At 51.7% G+C, this 22,271-nt stretch overlaps 1 protein-coding gene across 1 annotated transcript; it reads right to left on the bottom strand.

Moving 5' to 3' along the window:
- Window positions 1-1,919: 1,919 nt before the first annotated feature.
- On the bottom strand, window positions 1,920-22,265 carry Cyb5rl (cytochrome b5 reductase like). The gene is made up of 7 exons (XM_015996454.3): window positions 22,100-22,265; window positions 19,923-20,190; window positions 17,101-17,249; window positions 13,813-13,900; window positions 10,346-10,450; window positions 6,897-7,100; window positions 1,920-3,562 (listed from the first exon to the last, which is right to left on the bottom strand). The coding sequence occupies exons 2-7, from the start codon at window positions 20,118-20,120 to the stop codon at window positions 3,359-3,361; spliced, it is 948 nt and encodes a 315-aa protein (XP_015851940.1). The 5' UTR covers window positions 20,121-20,190; window positions 22,100-22,265; the 3' UTR covers window positions 1,920-3,358.
- Window positions 22,266-22,271: the final 6 nt, after the last annotated feature.

Raw genomic sequence — 22,271 nt, 5'->3', positions numbered from 1 at the left:
ATTCACTGCTTGATGATCGGGATTCAGGGACAATTGCCTTTTTATCAGTTTCATTTCTTCCACAAGCATTTATTGAGCACCTACTGTGTGCCGGGCCCACTGTTTAATACTGTATGCACATTACCCCACTGGGTCCTGTGGGTCTGTGTGGAGGTGTTAGCATCCCCAGTATTGCCAAGTCCCCCTGGAGCAGCGCTGCCCTGGCTGACCCCCCTGGCTGGTTATTGTCGGTCCTGCCATCCGCCCACAGACACCAGGAGAGCAAAACTGCACTGTTTACCACCACATTTCAAGTATGTCGTGCACCATGGTGCTGGGATGCAGAGCAGTACTAGAGTGATGTTTGGGAAGAAATGCTGACCCAGGTCAGCCGTGAGCTGAGCACCACTGGGAATGGCCAGCAGGGAATGGCCAGTGGGGAGGAGACTGGGCCCGTCCTGATTTGAATATGAAATGTCCCCATAGGATGCAAACCCGATCCCCATGTGTGGCGCTGTTTTGGAGGGTGCTAGACACTTTGTACCTAGCTGACGGAAGTAGGTCACTGGGGGTGCAGGAGTGTCAGGGTGTCCCGGGGGGCTACCTCTTGTCCTGAACCTTCCTGTCTCTCTGCTGTTTCCTGGACGGGAGGGAGTAGATGTTCTACTCTCACACTGGCTGCCATGACGCTGTGCCTAGCCTTAGACCTCCAGCAGTGGAGTCAGCTGACCAGACTGAAACCTCAACGCCTTCCTCTGTTTTGCTCAGATATTTGTCTCAGTGGTAAAAAAAATACTTACCATAGAGGCCCAGGCACCCATGTCAGGCTGTACAAACCCTTCCCTCATCCTCACTAGGATAAGAGATAATCTGAGGAACGGTTATATTCCCATTTTATAGATGAGCGAACTGAGCTTCAGAGGGGCTAAGTTACTTGCTGTGGGTCACAGAATGAGATGTGAATGTAGGTCTGATTGATTTTTAAAAGTGGATAAAAAGAAGGAAAAAAAAGAGTGCACCACCGTGGCGTTTGACAAGTCATTTTGGATTTGAGTTCATGAAGAAAAGAGCAAGAAGGGGGGAGGGGGGACAAGAGCCTGCCACGTCTGAGGGCCAGGAACACCCCAGGCACGGCAAACACTAGCCGTGAGCTCTCAGTACCCAGGTGACAGGAGAACTTTTGGCACCTTGGCATTGTGGGCACATCTGTGCCCTCACCAATGTCCCATGATCATTAAGCAAACATTCTGCCTGTAGCCAGGCTGCCCAAATTCTACACAGGGCGAGGTGAAGAAGACCACCCACCCTAGGACAAGGATGTTGGTTGCCTCTGGGCGGCCGAATGTCTAGGCATCGAATATCTAAGACAGTAACATTGAGAGGCACGTGGGAGCTGCCCCAGACTCCTCACCTTAAGCAGAGCCCCGCCACGGCCCTGCCCTCCAGGAATGAGCAGGAGCATTGCTTTTGAGGCTTCTAGCCTTGGGCAGGGGAGCGTCCCTGCCCTTCCCACAGGCCAGGCCCGAGGCCTGCTTACCACCCTCTAGCACTGTGGACCCCCTTTCTACAATACTCACCCTTTTCAGAGCTTGGATTCCGCCCTGTGGCTTGGCTGAAGCTCTCCAGTGGAAAGACTTCACCTGGTACCTTCGCTGCTACTTCCTGGGACAGTCAGGCTCCTTGGCCCCCAGGAGCATCCGTGAGGACAAGCAGCAGGATTTAGCAAGGCATGGTGGTGAAGCTCTCGGAGGCCCTGAGAAAGGACATGTGTCTTGTCCCAAGCCGTAGGCAAGGTGGGAAGGGGGAATGGACCGTGCTTGGGAGCTCTGGCCCTCGGTCAGGGCCTTTCACCCGAGTCCCAGTGTGCTAGGCCTGAGACCCAGGGAGAAATGTCCCAGAGCAGGTGGAGGACCCGGCCAAACAACATGAAGTGTCTTGACTTATGTTCATGGAACTTTAATGTGCTCATGACAGGGTTCTGAGAAGTCACGCCTCATACCTTGTCCACCACGGCAGAGGTCCCATGCCCCCATGTTCAACGTGAAAACTTGCCGCCACACAGCTGCCCACCACGACTGTATAGTGAACACAGCCCAGCACAGGGATTTATTTGTTGTGGTTTTCTGGGTAGGACTCCGCTAGGCCGCACTACACAGACCTGCTGTGACTGAGGGGAGCTGGGGGTCCCTCCAGCCCCCCTTTACCGCTGCCATCCGGGCAAGGTTCCCCAGTGCCCCATGAAGCCAGGTTGGAAAAGCATGGTGTACAACCCCGAGAGCAGGGGGGGAGATGGGACACTTGAAGGGCTGTCCCTGCCATTCACCTTGGGTGAGTCATCATGGGGCCTTGGTTTCCCCGTTTGTACCGTGAATCTGCTGGACAGTTTTTCTGGCATCAGAGCGTCTGCTCAGCTGCAACTCTCCGGTTATAAATGACTAATCCTGAAGGCTCCTAGCTCTCCACTTCTAACATTCCACTGCCGAGCTTTAGAAGTCTGGGGACTGCCTGCATCTAGCCTGTGCTGGCGCAGCAAACTGGGGCCCAGGCTGTGGAAAGCAGAATTCATTAAGTCAACGTGATGCCCAGGGGCAGGCAGCAAGTTCCCTGGAGAGGGCATGCCCCATGCAGGATGGAGGAGGTGGGGGGGGGGTCTGGGTGGACCTGATCAGCAGCCACTCAGTGGGCAGAGCTGGGAGAGGGACCCAGGTCTCCTGTCTCCTGCTCTATCTTTAGATCTCCATAGCAACCGTCGCCAGGGCACCGAGCTGAAGGCATGGGCTATGTGGCTGCCTGCAGGAGGGAGGGGCATTTGCCTCTGTTCCTCTTCTTTTGTGGGGAAAGGACTCTGGGCTGGCTTCCTGAGCCAGGAAAGAGAGACTGAGCATGAAGCTGGTTACGGCAGGAAAGACTTGACACTGATACAGAGATGATCCAGTGTCTTGTTCTGAGAACATGGTCAGGTCATTGACCAAGGCCATCAGCAAGTCAGGTTCAACCCACGGAAGGTACAGAAGTTAAGGTCCTCCAAAGAGCTCTGAGCTTTTCTCAAAGCCATCCTCTTAGCACTGATTCTGGGCCCTCTGGAAGGACAAGAGAGGCTCCTCACCCCTTATCCCACCCGATTCCCACCATCCTGAACTCGGCAGGACTCCATTTGTTCGGCCTTCCCTGGCCTCCAGCTGCTGGCCTCCCTCCACACACCAGGATGCTAGGAGGGAAGGACAAATCTTGTGCAGCAGACAGGAATACAAGTTTCAAGGGTGATAGCATCTGTCCAAGGTCTCTGGGCAAGTCAGCAGCAGGGCTGGCCTGGACTCCACGTCTTCTGATTCTAGTCTGGGCTCCTTCCCGTGCCCCTGTACAAGGTCCATGGCCTGGGCTAGAAGAGGAAGTAGGAGTCCTCAGTCAGGCCAGCAGACAGCAAACACCTAGCCACGTCCTCAGTGAACGCAGGGGAGCCACAGACTAATGTGAAGGGCTTTCTCCGGCAGCAGGCTACTAGCTCATCAACCAGCTCCTGGCCCAGGCGCCCAAAGTGGGTCTTCTCACGGTAGCTCCAGGGAAGCTGCTCTGGGGAGACCTCCTGGGAAGACAAGAAAGAGCAACCATGACTTCTGGGGTTCTCAGTGTTCATCCAGCCAGCTCTCTTCCTCCATCGTGGGAAACGGTAGACAAATCCTTCACTAGAAGAAACTCCTAGTTCCTGGGGCTGGGGAGCCAGGATGGAGAGGGTCCTAACAACCGCCATGCTGAGTTACTAACCTCTGAGCTTTGAGATGAAGGCCCGGGCTGTGGAAAGCCATGGTCCTGCCAGCAAGAGTAACATCACAGCCCCGTGGAGGCCGAGGGGCAGGGGCTCCTGGTGTCCCATATGCTTTCAGACCTTGTAGCCCACCTCAAGGAGTCTGGATGACTTCCATGTCCTCTAGTGCTGTCAAGGGGCATTCTCTGGTGATCTGAGTCTTCCCGCACTCCCCCAAAACACTCTCCCTACCTGGTAGAACCTTGAGGGCAGAGCCAGCAGGCCTCACCAGCCTCATCTCTCCTTCCCACTTCCTGATTCTCCCCAGTTGTGCACCCCAAGAATCACTGAGTCTGGTTACTCCTCAGCTGTGGCCGAGCCCCTTAAACAATGATAGACAGGTAGGTGCGGTGACGGCAGAAGCAGCACTTGGGGCTCTGAGCCTGCAGGATGGACTTCCACTTCAGTAGATCCAGGAAGGGTGAGCAGGCATCGGGAAAGGAAGGGGAAATAGGGTGCCTGGTGGGGGGCAGCAGGAACAAAGGCTAGCTGCCAGAAAGCTCAGGGCCACTGTACCTGCAAGCTCAGGACCACTGTACCTACAAGCTCAGGGCCATTGTACCTGCAAGCTCAGGACCACTCACTGTACCTGCAAGCTCAGGACCACTGTACCTGAAAGCTCAGGACCACTGTACCTACAAGCTCAGGGCCACTGTACCTGAAAGCTCAGGACCACTGTACCGGCAAGCTTGACAGTGACACTGGGACACAGCATTAGGGAAGGCAGGCCAGAAGATGGAGATCCCAAGGTCAATAGGCCACTGGGCTTGGGAAGTCCTGAGAACAGTGGGAGCCAGTGAAGGGCTGGGAGGAAGGCAGTGCAGAATGAAGGGCAAGTTGGCAGGAGGCGGGGAGACCTGAAGATGCTGTCGCCAGGTCAGGCAGGGAAAGAAGCAGCCTGAGTGGCAGGTGGGTGCGGGTGGGTGAGCAGAGCTGCCATAGTCACCCCTTACTCCTGTCATTGAGCCAGCCCATTGCCCTGCCCGACCTTCAGCATCTAGCATCATGAAAGCTCAGCAGAGCCAAAAGTGAACTTTAACCTAACTCCCCAGTCCAATCTAAAATGCTACCTCTTTCCTGCAACACTCCTGACCTCACTTGCCCACCCTGCTGGCCAGCAAGGATGGACAGCTTATCAGTATGGATGTGTGCGACCGGTGGACACGAAGAGAATGGCCTCTGGGCAGGACCAGCTGGGCTGGTACCCAGCTCTCGGTTACTGCTACCCTGTTACTTCAGTTCTACATCTGTAAAGGAGACAGGGTGGCAGTACAAGAGACTGTCGGGGACTGATGTGCTCTGAATGGTACACAGAGACTTGTTCAAAGAAGAGCAGGATCCTGGTCAGTTTTTGTCACCTCACTAAAGCTGAAGTCATCTGAGAAGCAGGACCCTCGGGTGAGTAAATGCCTTGAGATCAGACTGGCTACAGCAAACCTATGGAGTACATTCTCTCATTCTGTCTTTTTTTTTTTTTTAAATGAGACAGGGCCTCCCTATGCCTAGGCCTTGGCACTATGTTCTAGGTCTTGGCTGGCCTAGAACTCACTATGTAGAGTAGGCTGGCTTCAAACTCATAGGGATCTGCCTGCTTCAATTTCTCCAGGGCTGGGATTAAGGTGTGTGCCACCACACCAGCTCATTTCCTTAGTTGATGGTTGATGTGAAAGGGTCCAGCTCACTATGGGTGGTGCCATCCCTGAGCAGGGCCCTGGGGTACAGAAGAAAGTAGACAGAACAAGCCAGGAAGAAGCATTCCTTCAAGGTCTCTGCTTTTGGCTCCTGTCTTGGGGTTCAGGCTTCAGCCATGACTTCCATTCCAGATGGACTACAGCTGAAGACTGAAATAAACCCTTCCTTTCCCAGGCTGCTCGGTCAGGGTCTTCATCAGCAGCCGGATACAATTAAGACACAGCAACAACCAGCTGTCCCTGTAGACAGGCGGGTGCCTCAAGGACAGGAAGTATCTGGCCTTCATTGTGTCCCCAGCCTCTCATCTGGTTGAGGACAGAGGAAAAGAGGGCTAGCCAGCAGCCAGGTGAGCTTGCCAGGTGCCCGCGTCCTGTTCCCCTTCCTGGCCCACGCTTTTGTGGGGCTGCTGTGCTGTGGGCCTGTGGCCTTCCCTCATGCCCTCGGCTGCACACCAGCCTCCTGCTGCATGCCCTGCCTTGGGCACTTCCTGCTGCTGTTAATGTTCCCCAAACAGACCCTCCCAAGTGCACATCACCTGTGGACAGGTCTGAAGAGCCCAGCTCTACAAAGCTCTGCAGGGTGAGCAATCCAGTGTCCTAGCCCCAGCCATAAGGTCGAGGATCATATAAACTGCCAGAGATTTTTCCAGAGATGTCTCAAAAAGGAAACTGCAGTACAGGACTACATGGCTGACCTTCAAGCAAAAGGAAATGGGAGGTAGGTGGTATGGAACCCCATCCTAGGGAGGACAGGAAGGAGCAAGCCCAGACCCTTAAGAAAGCAGGAGACAATGAAGATGGAAGGCCTGGCCTGAGATACGGCATGCTGTGGCAGGAGGGGGCGGGGGGGCACAGGACGCAGGACACAGGTGGCCTCTGGCTAGAGTACCTGCAGCCCGCCGAGCCTGACAGTTGCTGTTCTGCTGCTGTGTGGAGGAACAGATGGAGGTGGCAGAGACCTCACCGGAGGCACTGCCAGTCGGTCTTGATGGAGCTCCTTCTCTAGGCCTGGCCTCATGCTAAGCATCATGGGGAGCATGTGAGCCCACATTCTTAGCCCCAAACACCTGAACAGGGCTGCTGCTGCTGCTGCTGCCTTTGCTCCACCCACATTTGGGTCCCAGCCCACACAAGTGACCCCAGGAGGTGGGTGGGACACAGCTGAGGACGACAGCTGTAAGCTGGAGCTCAGGAGTGTGAAGCATGGGGCCCGGGCCCGGCTCCCCCAGTTTGCAGCATGCCCCCCCTCCCAGCACCTCTGTAAGCCTTCTTCCTCCTCTGTGACGGACTTGGTAATGCCTACTTTCCACACGGAGCACCTGGGACTACTAATATAGCACAGGGCACAGAGGCTACAGCCAGTCCTCAGGACAGCACAAAGGAAATGCAGCTTCTAGGGGAGGAAGTCCTCACCCTGGGCTCACCTGACTGAGGACAAAGAAAGTTCGCACGTTCCAGAACCTGGCCTGTTCCTGGAGGAAGGTCTTCAGGTAGATGTTCTCGAAGGTCTTGAAGCAGCCAACCAAGGTGACAAAGGTCTCGTCATCTGCATTGTCTGTGATGCTCTGCAGGATAGGCACCATAGGGGCCAGGCCTGTGCCGGCTGCCAGCATGAGGAGTTCGCCATACTAGAGAGAGTGGAAGAGCAGTAGATGGTGGGGTCTCGCCCACTACCCATCTACGGGTCTATCCTGGGCTAAGCTGGGCAGTGATGCCCTTCTCAAGCATCCCACCCATCTCTGCCATGCTCTGCCCCTGGTGCAGGAAGTCACCTGGTTTGTGAGCAGCAGGCAAGGCCTGAAAAACACAGGTTATGGGATTCTGAGGCTCCCACACGGTAGCTCGACCTGAAAGAGGCTTGGCTGCCCTTTAACCCTTCCCCACGCAGACTCTGCTTACGTATTTGTGCTAGCAGGGAACTCACTGCCTCCCAAAGCCACTTCCTCTCCTACCAAAGCCTTTCCCTTCCCAGCTCCATCGCAGCCCACTCTCTGGACTGCTTCCTCTGGCCCTGGGGAGCTCTACAAAGGTCTTAGGGTCCCAGTCTAGAACCCCAAGCCTCTCTTCTCTGAATCAAATGAAGTGATGCATACATGCACCTAGCATGGCACTGTAGGTAAGTTCCTGCCCAAGAGAACTAGTACATCAACCCTCCTCGGTGAGCCCATGTCCTGTTTCTAGGTTTCTTTAAAAAAGGGCAGGCCTTCTCAAGGTCAGTTTCTTTCTTTCTTTCTTTCTTTCTTTCTTTCTTTCTTTCTTTCTTTCTTTCTTTCTTTCTTTCTTTCTTTCTTTCTTTCTTTCTTTCTTTCTTTCTTTCTCTCTTTCTCTCTTTCTCTCTTTCTCTCTCTCTCTCTCTCTCTCTCTCTCTCTCTCTCTCTCTCTCTTCTTTTTGTTTGTTTGTTTTTGTTTTTTTTTCAAGGCATATTTTCTCTTTGTAGTCCGGGCTGTTCCTGGAACTCACTCTGTAGCCCAGGCTGGCCTTAAACTCAAGAGCTCCGCCTGCCTCTGCCTCCTGAGTGCTGGGATTAAAGGCGTACGCCACTACTGCCAGGTTCTCAAAGTCAGTTTCTTAAAGGTCAGTGCCTCACCCACACAGGAAAATATCCCCCTTTTTCATTCTAGAGATTAGACTTGTGTGTATAAATCCCAACCATGTGACACTGGCAAAGCTATTTTCCTAATCTGAGTTTCAATTTCTTCACTGGTGGAAAACAATAATGAAAGAATTTTCCCAAAATAGCTCCTCTCTCAGAACCACCATGAGGTAACATAGAGGCCCATTATGGAGCTGAGGTTTAATCATTTCAGCTCTCCCCCTGGTTAGGCCTGAGATCCTGGGCCGGGTCACCTCGTCCTGCAACCATGGTGCCTCCTCCAGCCTCCGGGTCTTTGACCCACCTCACCCTCCTTTTCTCTCATCCTCGCTCAGGCTGTGTTCTGGGAAGCCTTCCCTGAGCAGCGCTGGGGGGGGGGGTGGGCTCTTCCTTTACGCCCCCCCCCCCAGTGCCTCATGCTCCCTCACACAACACTGGTAAATACTGCCTGTCTCCTGGACGGACGCTAGTGTCTGCCTGTGGCATGAGGGCACAGACAGACATTTGTATGGCTGGTATAACAAGACAGCTATAGAGCAGGCCCTGGCAAGGGGCTGGGACCCGAGCCCTCTCGGGGGTGTAGCCAACCCTGGCAAGGCTTTGGTGGCCAACGTGAACATGGGGTCCTGCCCCTGCCCCTTTGCTGCTGGACCTGGGTGAGAAACAAAAGGCTCTGACGTCCCCAGGATGCAGGCCACAGGCCCTGGGGGCTCCCTCATGGGGAAGGTGGTCTGAGGGCTGTTTGCTCCAAGCTAGGAAAAGAGACAACATCCACACCTTGCTCTCACACCCTGCTCTCAAGGGTCTGGGGGACACAGAATGCAGGGATGACCATGGATACTACCAGAACAGTGCTGGAGAGTGATAACATAAGCATCTTCATGTGTAAAATGGGGGGCGAATCACCTACGAGCTGCCGTGAGGGCTGAGTGAGCCACCAGGTGGCCTGCATAGAGGGTGAACCACACATGGGTTTGGAAGTATGTATGCAGGTACGTATTTCCTGTGATTGTGGGGTGGAGCCCGGGCCCTACAAGTGCTAGGCAAGCAGGCTACACTGAGCTACATCCCAGTGCAGACAGAGCTGGTATCGTGATGCTCATATACACATGTGCGTGTACATGTGTGAACATACACCGTGTGGGGGAGAAGGTTTGGAAGTGAAGACATGAGGCTGGCATCCCGGGGCGATGGCTTGCAGGTGCACTCTTCTTTCTGTCTGTCTCCGACGATTTTTTTTTTTTTTTTGGATTAGAGAACATGTTTTGCATTTATAATAAGGGGAAAATACAATAAAAGCTATTTTTAAATTAAACAAAAAGAATGGCAAGGCAAGCATGATTCATTACTTCCCACTTGTTTTGGTTTTCCTAATTATAAAGGTAATAGGTGCTCATTCCAGATAATTTGGGAAGTATAATGAAGAAAATGAAAAATTGCTCATAATTCCCCCACCCCAACCTGCTAACACTTCACACATTTTCCATATGCATTTTTTTCTGTGCATCTTAAGTTAGTTTCCCTACTGGGTATATATTGTTTTGTGCCTAGTACTTGTTACTGGCTTTTATAACATAAGCGTAGAGCATCATTAAAAACATAACTTCAAAATCTAGACTGTTCTATCAAGTATCTGTAACTCAGTGTACTTAACTGTTTCTTTGTTGGATACTCGGTCGCCTCTGTCTTTTGTTATTATAAATAAGAATGCCACTAACGCATGCGAAAGAAGCAGTTTGATTTTTTTTTCCCTCTCTTTGTAATAGACTTCCAGAAATGGAATTACTGGGTCAAAGGATTCTCAAGACTCTTGATACATACTCCTGGAATTCTTCCCAGGCACGAGACAGCTAAGGAGAAATGACCAGTTCTTTCTGGGAAAGCTGGACAGAGATCCAAGCCTGCCGTGGAGATGAGGACAAGAGACGTCCCATCTAGAAGTACTCAGCTCTCGGGAGTGAGTGTGGGCTGTATTCAGCTTCCTGAGAAGCTGATGAAACTTCCTGAAGCAGTAGATGAGAATCAGAGGGCATGGGGGTCCTGAACCCCACGTACTCAAGCCTGATTTCCTGAGGCACAGGCGGCCATCGCCAGTTTCGGAGTCACGTGGGCAGTTTTGTTTCTTAGGGCCTGTCTATCCCCCTCCCTCGTCTAAGCCCAACACCGCTCTGGGCGGTGGTGTAAGCAGTGGAAGAACAGCGCAGTGTGCTTCTCTAGCCTGGAACAGGGAACTCACAGGAGACAGACCTCGGGAAGCTCCTCAGGACTGAAGGACTGACCTTGTTTGGTTCATAGAAGAAGCTTCCGAAAGGCCCTCTCCAGAAAGCTGTGTCTCCTGCTCTCCAGGACTCCACATACTGGGACATGAGCCCGTTCTGGTAGCACTTGAAGCAAACACAGGGAACAGTCAGTCAGTGGGCGGCGGCATGTTCTCTGCACAGACCTCCCCAGCCAACACTGGGAGTTCCTTCTGAACGCTCAGTGTCTCCTGAGGGACTCAGGTTGTCTTCCTCTGCACCCTACCTGCTGGAGCTGCCGTCCGCCCACACAAGGTGGATGGTAAGGCTGAGATGAGACTCCAGTGGACCTACCAACTTCAAGGTCTCACACCCAAATGCCTGAGGAGACCATGCAGGGAATGCAGCCCAACGAAGAACTAAAGGCAACTAACACTCAGTGTCAGAAAGATAGCAGTCTGCCAAGGGGTGTTCCTTCTTACAGGGAAGCTATTCTGCAGGTGCTAGTCTAGTTTGTGGGGCAGATGTTGCCAGATCTTAGGAGTCTTCCAAGAAATGCGGGAGATTCATATTTTTACTGAAAACCCTGCCACTTCTGAAATGTCAGCAATAAACTCCTAATTCTGCAATCCTGGGCAGGCTAAAGCCAAGTACATTTGTACACTGTCTCTGGCTCATTCTATACCACCTCCTGGTGGGATGACTACTATGTGAGGGAGCTGTCTACACTGCCTGTCTGCTCTGTTCTGAGCACCATGCTGGGGGAGCAGGGCACACAGTTAGACCTGAAACACCATGAAGACACCCAGTGCCTGAACCACGAACATAGCAATAAATATCCCTTATCCAGTCAGGCCTCCTCTGAAAGGGCTCAAAGTATGGGAAGGATGTATATAGACATCTCAGACATAAACAAGGTAGATACTGCCTCACACTCCATAAAGAGGAGCCCTGCTGAGCCCAGGGAGTGAGATAAAGCTGGCCTTCTAGGAGGTGGAGACGCTTGAGCTGGGGCAAACTGGGTTCCTGGGCATTGGCAGCAGAATGGCCAACAGCACAGAGCCCAGGCCGTCTCATGAACAGATGAGCACGCAGAGGTAGGGCCAGGGAAACAGTGAGGGACCAAACTGCAAGGGTGGCCGGGATGACCCCAGGCTGGAAGGAGAGACCAGATTTGGTGGTCAGACCTGCCTTTGAGCATCCATAGCCACCCTGGCACCATCTGCACGAGGCACTGCTGTGGACTAGCCGGCACAGGAAGTCCCTGCTCACCTGGGAGGGGCCCAGGAGGGAGGGGTTTTACTGCAAGCTGTGTAGGAGCACACTTTGGTTTCTGGGCCCACTTTGGGGAAAGTAATAAGCCCAGCTATGGGGGCTACCGAGATGGTTCGGCAGTTCAGAGCACGGGCTGCTCTTCCAGAGGACCTGGGTTCGATTTCCAGCACCCACAAGGTGGCTCACAACTGACTGTAACTCCAGCTCCAGGGAACCAGACACTTAGACATCCACACAGACAAAACACCCAAACACATAAAGAAACAAGCAAGCAAACAGAATCCCAGCTACGGCCCTAGATGCCCCAGGCCAGGACAACACTGAAGAAGGAGAGCCTGGCTTGGAGTAACCGTTCAACAGAGACTAACCCAGCTTCAGTTTCTTCATCACTGAAGTGGGGATAACCCGGTCTTCCTGAGGTCACGAGTCGAAAGGAGAAAATGTGAACAGAGTACAAGCAGTGTAATTGGTGCTCAGCAGGAGCCTGTAGAAGAAGGCTTCCTTCATTTCCTCGAGGGAAAGTCAACCCACAAATTCCCAACCGCCTTCCCAATTTGCAAAGACATTTCCAGCTCTTCCCAGCCAGTGGCTTAGGGATAATGAGATACCTCTCCGAAGGAGAAAATCAGCCTTGCAGCTGGGAGGGATCCAGCTGCTCTGGAGGACTGTCTCCAGGCTTATCCTCTCAGCAGAAGCACCCTAGACAAGCAGCGCAGGGAAGCAGGCCATTTGGAGAGGATTTGTGGAATCTCCCAGACAAACAGTAGCGTGCAGAAGGGAGCTCGTCCAGGCTTATGTGGGAAGGAATAAACATTCGGGCTCTGCAGACAGGCAAGGAAGCAGGAGCCCAGGGCGGCCGGAGGCCTCAGAGTCAGGGGCTTGCTTACCCATAGTGCTGCTTCCTCCCCCTTCCACCTTGGTCCTCAGCCTGCTGACCAGTGAACCAGGACAACGACACAACCATGTAAGGAGGCTTAGCTATGAAAGCTGTCCTTCAATACTGATGCTCCCTATTCCACGAGGGAGATGCTCTCACTTGCAGGCATGGCAGACCTGTGGCCTGTGGTCACAAGAAGCTAAGGACAGTTATGAACGTGGCCTGACACTAAATCGAAAACTTATTTTAAAACATCATTAGTGTTTTTGTTTTGGGGTTTGTTTGTTGATTCAATGGTTCTGGAGCATGAACTTTGTAGATGGCAGCATGGTGTTGCCAGGCCGGACATGGCTGGCAGAGCCACAACAGGTTAGAGCGCACAAAGCTGGACTTGCTGCAAGCCAAATGTCAGAGGGTCAGGGGGTCCATGAAAAGCAATCTACTTAGTTTCTTCACGCTAGGCCTCCATGACTGTAATTTATTGCTAAGATCTTGGGTCTCCAGGGCATTTTGTATCCAATCCATTTCACTCATCTCTGACAATTCTTCCACTAGCCCAGCTGCCCCACAGGCATCCTCTTCCACCACTTGGGCTGAATACAGTCCCCAGAAGACCTGTTTCCTGTCACCCTTCCCTGTCTGGCTATAGGCACTGTCAGCCTAGAGGGCCGTTCCCTGACACCACCAATTCACACTCCTCCTCAAGGCCGACCTCCCAGAGACAGGATGTCAGGTTAGTTCTGTGTGAAGGGTCTTGGGGCCAGTTTTCTCTTCTGGCATCCCGCCCCCTTCTGTGCCAGGATGAATGCCTTTCCCAATTCATGCAACTTCTGAACACTGCTCCCAGCTCTCAGAGCTTTCTTCCCTTATTTCTCTTGTTTCTCAAACACAGAGTATCTCCCAGGAAGTTGGGTCCGAGTCCCTTGTATGCCCGTTGCCCTGACTTGGGCCAGGCCTCCTCTGTCATGACTAGATCATGCTGCATTGTCTTGATCTGATAGTTCACTCTGTCCTGGGCTTGTTGGTCCCTCCAGGTCATGCTGGACCACCGTGCCAGCACACACGGGGTGTAGGGACTTGCTCCTGCTTCATCTCAGCTCAGTATTCTCTTTCCATCGACTGGTGACAGGTGATCAGACACAGCTTTCCTGAAATCTCCCGATAACACGCCCTCCGGAAGGGCCAGCAGCACTCTCCTTAGAAAAGGAGAGGGAAGAGGCCTTCTAAACTATTGCTTCTTCAAGTCAGCCTATTCTCATGCCAGCTAATAGACGGGAACCCCTCCACCCCAATCAAGCTAGAGGGGGAGGTCCAAGTGCATAGCGCCTTACAGAATCCTCAACAAGAATCACCTCACCTTGATTAAAACATCAAAGTAGCCTTCGGCAGTGGCAGGGCTGATGGGCGTGTAGGCTCTCTGGATTTCCAGGCCATTCACTAGACCTCTGGGAAGGAGAAGCACAGACAGCAGGCAGTCATTTAACAGACGCTTACCAGGCACTTCCTCGGCCAGGCTAAGGGACACAGAGGTGGGATCCAGTCACTCCCAGAGGTCCTCACCCAGGGACAGGTAAGGAACAGCAGATGGGAGAGCACTGAGTTCACCACTACCCATGCTACTTGTGAGACCCGGGCAGGTCACTTCATCCCTCAGCAGCATCTCCTGAAAAGTAGGGGTAGCCATTTAGGTCCTGGTTGTGTGACTTCACTGGAATCACACAGAACAGTATGTCAAAAAGAACACTGATTTTAAAAAAAAGTGCACTGATGGTGTGAGCAGTTTGTGGGACATTCCTGAGGTTTCCTGACTTCTCCACTACAAAACAACACAGATTAAAAACAACTGCTAAGATTTATGAAACATGACCATAGACCAGCAAGTACCAGAACTGGAAGAGTCTTCCCAGGGGCTTGATGCCGAAGCCCTGTCAATGTGTGACTTGTCTTTACAATGTTACCAACAATGGGGTCTGGAGAGCAATCCTGAGCTGTGATAATAGCGATGATGTATGAATGTCTGTTGCGTACCAGGCATATTATATGCACAATTGTATTTAAAATAACAACCTAGGGCTGGAGAGATGGCTCAGAGGCTAAGAGTACTGCCTGCTCTCGCAGAGGATCTGTTTGGATCTCAGGACCTCTATTGGGCAGATCACAACTGCCAGTAACTCTAGTTTCAGGGGATCTGATACCTTCGTCTGACCTCCATGGACACGGCACACATGATGCACAGGCATTCACTCAAACACACATGCATACACATAAAATAAAAATAAACAAATCTTAAAAAAAAATCCAGAGCCAGGTGTGGTGGCTCACGCCTTTAATCCCAGCACTCAGGAGGCAGAGGCAGGTGGATCTCTGTGAGTTTGAGTCCAGCCTGGTCTCCAGAGTGAGATCTAAGGCAGCCAGGGCTACAAAGAGAAACCCTGTCTTGAAAAATAAAAGCAAAACCAACCAAACCAACAAAAAATGCCGAATGCAATGCTAAGTAAGAGAAGGAAAGCCACATGCACAGCTGGCATTGACTGCAGCTCCAACTCCAAGTTTGGTCCTGCTCCTCCAAGTAGCCAGGTAGCCGAGTGTGGCGGTGCGCCCTACAGTCCCAGCACTTGGGCGACTGAGGCAGAAAAAGCATGAGTTTGAGGCTGGCCTGGAATATATAATGACCTTGAAAAAATAAACCAAAATAAAAAACAAACAAAAAACCCCAAAACCAAACAATAACAGAAATCCTGACAACTTACTTCCCAAGAACACCCAAACACTAGCTAACTGTATGCACAACACTCTGCTCTGGTGTCTACCAAGATTGAAAGGCCCTATCCTCCAAGTGCATCAAATGCAGGAACTAGAGAGAATGTAAGACACATTTTGAAATATACCCAGAAACCAAGAGTGGAACAGATCATGGCTGAGATGAGAGGCACAGGACACCACCTCCTGCAGGTAAAGCCTGATGTGTCTGAGAGCACTGTGAGCACTGTGAGCACTGTGAGCACTGTCCTCTGTGAACTCGGGAGTCTGCTGGAGTCAGCTACTGAGGCATGAGCAGGCCGGTGACAGGTGGGGCCAGGCAGAGGGAACAGCCTGGGCTGGACAGAGGCAGGCAAGTCAGGAACTGGTCATTACAACACATGTGCAATAGGGAAGGGAGGGAGGACCTGGCAGGAAAGGAGGTTGGGTAGCCATGGAGTAGAGTGTCATTATGGAAGCAATGAGGAGCACCAGAACGTGTCTTAATGAGTGACATGGTCAGGCATATTAGGAATGTCATTGGGAGGTGGAGAGAATGGAGGGGAGTCAGCCTAGAAGCTGGGCGTCCTGGCCACTCCAATTCATGGATGGAGAGTTGCAGGGCATTGTAACCTACACTGTGGCTTCTCCTGCCAACTCTTCTCCACACCAGGGGCCGGTGTGAGTTAGGTGGTCAGTCTGGCCAGCAGGAAGCTCTCTTTCTTGTTCCCAACCATGTTTTTTTTTTTTTTTTAAAGATTTATTTATTTATTATGTATACAGCATGTATGACTGCAGGTCAGAAGAGGGCACCAGATCTCGTTACAGATGGTTGTGAGCCACCATGTGGTTGCTTGGAATTGAACTCAGGACCTCTGGAAGAGCAGTGAGTGCTCTTAACCTCGGAGCCATCTCTCCAGCCCTGGTTTTTTGTTTTGTTTGTTTGTTTGTTGGCTCCTTCTCTTCTTGCCAACCCCATAAGCTCCAGCATTCTCGGGGTTCAGATCCACGCCCCTTTGTTCTTCCCACACAGGCACATGCTCCTGCATACTGTTTGGGTGTGTGATGACATCTTCCAGACCTGCGTTTGCAGTACTGATCTTTCTGCTGAGCCACACATACCCACAACTGGCTGTCTGAAAGATGTGTCTCCCCGGCAAGGTGGGGATGGGTCAGGTTGGAGACCCACAGCAGTTCAGAAGGAAGCTCAGAGCAGGACTCTCAGAGGAGAGGACACTAATGTAGTTCAGCAGCCAGGCTGTCTGGGCTGGAATCTGGCTTCCACTACTTGGTAGTTGTGTGATACTGGGAAACTTTTTTTGTTTGTTTGCTTGTGTTTTCTTTTATTATTACTGTTTTTGAGACAAGATATCATATAGCCCAAGAGAGGCTCAAAATTGAGATGTAGCTGAGGCTGACCTTAAACTCTTAATCCTCCTGCCTCTACCACCCATATGTTCGAGTTGTTTACTCTATTGTGTCCTTTCTATCATCCGATACTAATTACACTAGCTCCAAAGACAGACTTCTTGCTTTCAAATCCTGATCCAACACTTCCTGTGTGACCTTGAGCAAGTTCCTGAACCTCTCTGACTTCGGTATCCTCTGGGGATGATAATGGCACCTACCAGCCAGGATTTTGTGAAAGGTTAAATGAGTTCATGAATGTGAGTAGACAGAACTGTGCCTTGGCTAGTAAGTGATATTAAAGTGGTGCTGTCATTATCTATCACAAAAGCACATTACTGAGCTCCTTGTCAAGGACTCTGAGTCATACACTCCTGTGTCTATCCTGAAGATGGCAAACAAGGACTTAAGAAAGGCCAAGCAAGCTGCCCCAGGCTACTCATCTGGTCAGTGGCAAAGCAGGGGAGCAGGCGATGGTCCTCCCACTCTCTGAGTGTACCGTAGGATGAGGTGCTGCCCAGGATGCAGGCCGAGCTGACTGTTCCCAGGGAGTGTAAACCGGACACGATAGGTGTCTTTGGTGAGTTTCTCCACGGCACTGATGTGGAAGGCCAGGAAGGTCTCTGGACTCAGCTTGGTGGAGCAGCCCTGCAACAGGAGAAGACTTGACTTCTAGAGCTCAGGCCTAAGGGACACACATCCTCGCCACTTTCACCGGTGGGAGCCACCTCCTGATGTGACAGAGTTGGCTCTACCTTGCGTCCCCTTTATGCACAGCACATGGAGTTTACCCTGCTTTTACGCTTTCTGTGGCTCTCCACAAGGCCCAGGCTCCTTAGCCTATACTCAAGGGAGCAGTGGACAACCACCAGCTTCATTTATCTGCCACAGAACAGATGGCAGACTTCATTCCTCCTCCCAAGGCCACCTGCCACTGCCCACCTCAAGGTCTTATTTAAGTTCAAGTTGTATCCTCTACACAAAACACTCACCCCAGTGTACTAAACACCTGCTCATCCTTCAGACCTGTTAAGTTCCAGATCTTGAGAGCTGAAAAACTGATGGAGCCTTAGAGATGATCCAAGCCAACATCCTTTTATCATTGGGGGAAACTGAGGCCTGATGGCAGTAGCTTATGAAAGGTCTCAGGTCTTGGATTTCAGGAGGAACACAGAGGTGAGTTGTCCTTTGAGGACAGAAGAGTTGTTGACACCAGAGATAAAGAATATGGCAGGGTTCCAAAGAAAATTCAGGCCCATGAGACTAAGAGGGGTTTCCCTCTTACAGGCTTCGGAGAGAAAAGGGAGGTTTCATCATGTAGTTGATGAGTAGCCCCTAATACATGTGGGCAGTCAGGTTGTCTCTGACCCCCAGGAGGTAGGAAAAAGGGAAAGGTTCAGCCCTTCAGTTAACCTGTGTTCATAATATGCAGATGTCCTGAACTTGCTATGCAGACCAGGTGGATCTGGAACTCACAGAGATCCTCCTGCCTCTGTCTCCGAAGTGCTGCAATTAAAGGTGTGCGCCACCGCACCTGGTTCTCTCCTTTGTATAATGTTCATGCTTGGCTTACCTGAGAAAGGCTTGGTGCACACTAAACTTGGATCTCAGTAACCAGCGTCTCAGCATTGACAGGCTATGTCCCACTCTCCACCTCAGCCCCCTTGAGCCAGGATGAACTAGTCTCCATCAGTCACAGTTGCTGAGAACCCTGTCACAGCTGCCTGTGGCGTAAGAACACTGAGCTGGAGTCAGGACACTGGGGTTGATCAGGCTAGCTGCTATTTCTGGGCCTCGGTCTCCTATTAGGTAAAAAGAGGCCATTCATCTAGTAGCATTAAAAGGTTACAGAGGTAAGATAAACTAGCATAACGTAGGTGGTTGTTTTTTGGTGTGTGTGTGTGTGTGTGTGTGTGTGTGTGTGTGTGTGTGTGTGTATGTGTGTGTATGTGTGTGTGTGTGTATGTGTGTGTTTTGAGACAGGATCTCATGTAGCTCAAACTGACTCACTACATGACCAAGGGTGACTTCGAATCCCCGATTCTCCTGCCTCTGCTTCCCAGGGCTAGGATTAAAAGACTGGGCCACCACACCTAGCTTTGTATATGTGTTTCATAAAATGTAACTTGCTATGGAAATGTAATCTATTGTTATAACTTCATCCCAATTTAAAAGACAAAGCTGTTGGGTTGAAGTATGCTCTTTTGCAATATCACTCCATTTTCTCTTATCACAGGTGGGTACAGCCACTATATACTAAACATGTAACTAGTCATGAAATGTATGAAGTTCTTTTTGAGTTGAGAAAGGAAATCAGTGAACTCCAGGGGAAACTGAGTAACGCTAGCACCCCTTATTTACCTAGTCTGTATACTACCACATGTTAGTTTGCGCTTTTGAAGGCAGGGTCTGTGTCTTGCTTACCACAAATCCTCAATAGCCCATAGGACCTGGCACGTAAGAGTGTGGTGGTTTAAAAGAAAATGGTCCCCCAAGGGAGTGGCACTCTCAGGAGGTGTGGCCTTCCTTGTTAGAGGAAGTGCATCACTGTGTGGGCGGGCTTTGAGGTCTCTTGCTCAGGGCTTCCCTCAGTGTGACAGTCAGTTGACTTCCTGTTGCCTGCGAGATGTAGCACTCCAGCTCCAGCACCACGTCTGCCTGCACGCTCCAGCTCCAGCACCACGTCTGCCTGCACGCTCCAGCTCCAGCACCACGTCTGCCTGCACGCTCCAGCTCCAGCACCACGTCTGCCTGCACGCTCCAGCTCCAGCACCACGTCTGCCTGCACGCTCCAGCTCCAGCACCACGTCTGCCTGCACGCTCCAGCTCCAGCACCACGTCTGCCTGCACACTCCAGCTCCAGCACCACGTCTGCCTGCACACCGCCATGCTTCCCTTCATGATCAAGATAGACTGAACCTCGGAAACTGTAAGCGAGCCGCCCTCAATTAAGTGTTTTCTTTCTAAGAGTGGCCGCAGTCGTGGTGTCTCTTTAAAGCAATAGTAAACCCTAACAAAGACAAACAGGTATTCAATGGATATCTGTTGAGTAAAATAATGATTAGGTTCTGTGCTAAACATTACAAATACCTGGGTCCACTTTGCAGAGGGGAAACTAAGGCTTCAAGAGGTTAAGGGGCTTCGATTAAATCCACAGAGCTACTAATAGGTTGGCTTCAGGTCTGGACCTCGCTCCCCGGATCTATCTGCTTCCATTATCTACTGGTTCTGTCTGCTTCTTTCTCTCCACGGTCTCGTCAAGGAAGGCTTCCCACAGCAGGTGCACTGGGCAGGCAGAGACTGAAACTCCGGACTGCTCACCTGGGTCTCAGGTGACTGCTTCCCACTCAGCAGGCTCCTGTCATTTCTGGCTCGGGCTGCTTCCCATCTTTCTAGGTCTCGGTAATAGAGGTCAAACACGCAGGGTGAGCAGCCACTCCCGCAGCACTGGGAGGGCAAGGGCTCCACAGGCTTCAGCCTCAGCCAAGCTTCAGCATCCTGGTCCTCCCTCTCACCCATTGTCCGTGGGGCTGGGGCGACACGGACAAAGGCACAACCGGAACAGGCCAGGCTCTCCTTCGCTGTCCGCCTGGGAGAAGGAAAACGTATGGGTTGCCAGGTGGTGGTGGCGCACGCCTTTAATCCCAGGACTCGGGAGGCAGAGTCAGGCAGATCTCTGTGAGTTTGAGGTCAGCCTGGGCTACCAAGTGAGTTCCAGGAAAGGTGCAAAGCTACACAAAAGAAACCCTGTCTCGAAAAACCAAAAAAAAAAAAAAAGAAAAGAAAAGAAAAAAAAAAAGAAAAGGAAAACGTGTGGGTTATCCTCTGTTCTCAAGGCCTGCCAGGCTATAGGGACAGCCATGGCTCTACCAGGGATCTGCTGTCAGACAGGACATACTTACTACTTACAGTGTATGTGTCCGTGCGTGCGTGCGTGCGTGCGTGCGTGCGTGCGTGCATGTGTGTGTGTGTGTGTGTGTGTGTGTGTGTGTGTGTGTGTGTGTGTGTGTAATGAATCCCCTTCTTAGCAGAGAAGGGGATTTGGCTTCAGAAAACCTTTTCTACTGTATGGTTCTGGGGCTGGGACACCAGGGAGAACGAGGTTGGTGTCTTACTCTCTTTCTGTATTCTCCTGCCCAACAGCCTGGCACATGGAAAGCCCCTGCTGACTGGTGAGTGGTCACTCGATGGTCTGGGAGCCAGGCACAGGATTAGGTGCTGGAATGCAACAGAGGTGAAGAGGACACAGTCCCTGACCTTGTTAATACTCAACATCCATTCAGTCAACTCATCTTTACAGCATGCTGTGTGTCAGCTACACTAGTGAATGAGGCCTCTTTATGCCAGTTACTCTTTGGGTTTCTGTGGGGGGCCGTATTAAAATGAGACAAGTGAGGGTTAGTCATACTGTCCTCTGCCTTATATTTACCTTCACGGGGTTTAAATAATCCTAGTGTCTCAGCTATTTTGGAAATTGGTAGAGAAGCTGGTCACATCAATCACAATTTCTAAGACATGGCTCTTTCCCATCTGGGAGACACAATTTCTGTTGCAGCCTCGGCCTGGATGCTTCTCCCTACTCTTCAGGCCTTGGCTGAAAGGTCATCCTCCTCCATCAGAGGCCCTTCCTGAGTGTCCTCCTTGTCATTACCAAGCACTTTATCTGTGCTAGTATGCATTCATTTGTTTATTTGTTTGTTTGCTTTTCTGAGACCAGGTTTCGCTATATAACAGTCCTGGCTGTCCTGGAACTCACTCTGTAGACAGGCTGGCCTCGAACTCAGAGATCCATCTGCCTCTGCCTCTGCCTCCCCAGTGCCACCACTGTCCGGCTATGCATTCATTTGTTAAATATACACTGTTATCAGGCAACCGCTCTAGCGGCCAGAGACACAGCACTTCTCTGTGCTCACAGGACAGTCATAAAACAAAAACAAAAAGAATAGCAACTTTGACAGAGGTTAAATGAGAAAAAGACCTAAAGAAGTGGATAGGAAGCGTGTGTGAGTGTGTGTGTGTGTGTGTGTGTGTGTGTGTGTGTGTGTGTTGTCACTGTTCACTGTAGTTCTCTCTCTCTCCTCTCCCCCACCCCCCAAACGTAAGTTCCACATGTTCACCCGGTGCTTAGCACAATACCCACCCCCAACCCCACAGCCGGGCGAGCCCCAAGCAGGTGCTGAGCGAAGGAGCGGCTCCTGGAAGGCGCTGGGCAGAGCCGCAGGGCGAGCAGCCGGGTGCAAAACCACTCGCAGGCTCTGGAAGCCGCAGCCAAGCAAAGCGCGGGCGGCAGTAAGAGGGGTGGAGAGGAGGACACTTCCAGAGCCCACTTCCTGGACGCAGGGCCGCTAAGCCATTTCAACTCCTAATTTTACAGTGCGGGAGACCGGGACCTTTCAACCTCGAAATGCCTATAGAGTGGTCAAGGACGTCCCAAGCAGAGGTTGGAGGTCCCGGGACTCGTCTGGTCCCTACGCAGGGACCACCACCACTCTACCCACCTGCAAGCTCCCTCCCTGTGAAGGACCTCAGAAACCCAAAGCAGGGAGGGCTTTGCAGGTTCCACCTGTAAGGATAGGCACTGCCCGAGGGGCGTGGACAAAACAAGACATTTTTTAACTGTGATTGGTTGAAGCGTCTGTCATTCGCAAAATGCGCCCGGCCCCTTTCGCT

This window comes from Peromyscus maniculatus, chromosome 2 (assembly GCF_049852395.1).
Source record: "Peromyscus maniculatus bairdii isolate BWxNUB_F1_BW_parent chromosome 2, HU_Pman_BW_mat_3.1, whole genome shotgun sequence".
Lineage (NCBI taxonomy): Eukaryota > Metazoa > Chordata > Mammalia > Rodentia > Cricetidae > Peromyscus > Peromyscus maniculatus.
The sequence above is the reverse complement of the archived record's forward strand: the minus strand, read 5'-3'. Positions and strand labels throughout refer to the sequence as shown.

What these genes read in the sequence shown, in the direction of transcription:
- Cyb5rl (XM_015996454.3), bottom strand. Translation starts at nt 20,120, where the DNA reads ATGGGTGAGAGGGAGGACCAGGATGCTGAAGCTTGGCTGAGGCTGAAG. An exon ending in GGGCAGCACCTCATCCTACG is followed by an intron (nt 13,901 to 17,100) that starts GTACACTCAGAG and finishes TCTCCTTCCCAG; the next exon opens with AGGTCTAGTGAATGGCCTGG. An exon ending in TCTTCTATGAACCAAACAAG is followed by an intron (nt 7,101 to 10,345) that starts GTCAGTCCTTCA and finishes CACTCTCTCTAG; the next exon opens with TATGGCGAACTCCTCATGCT.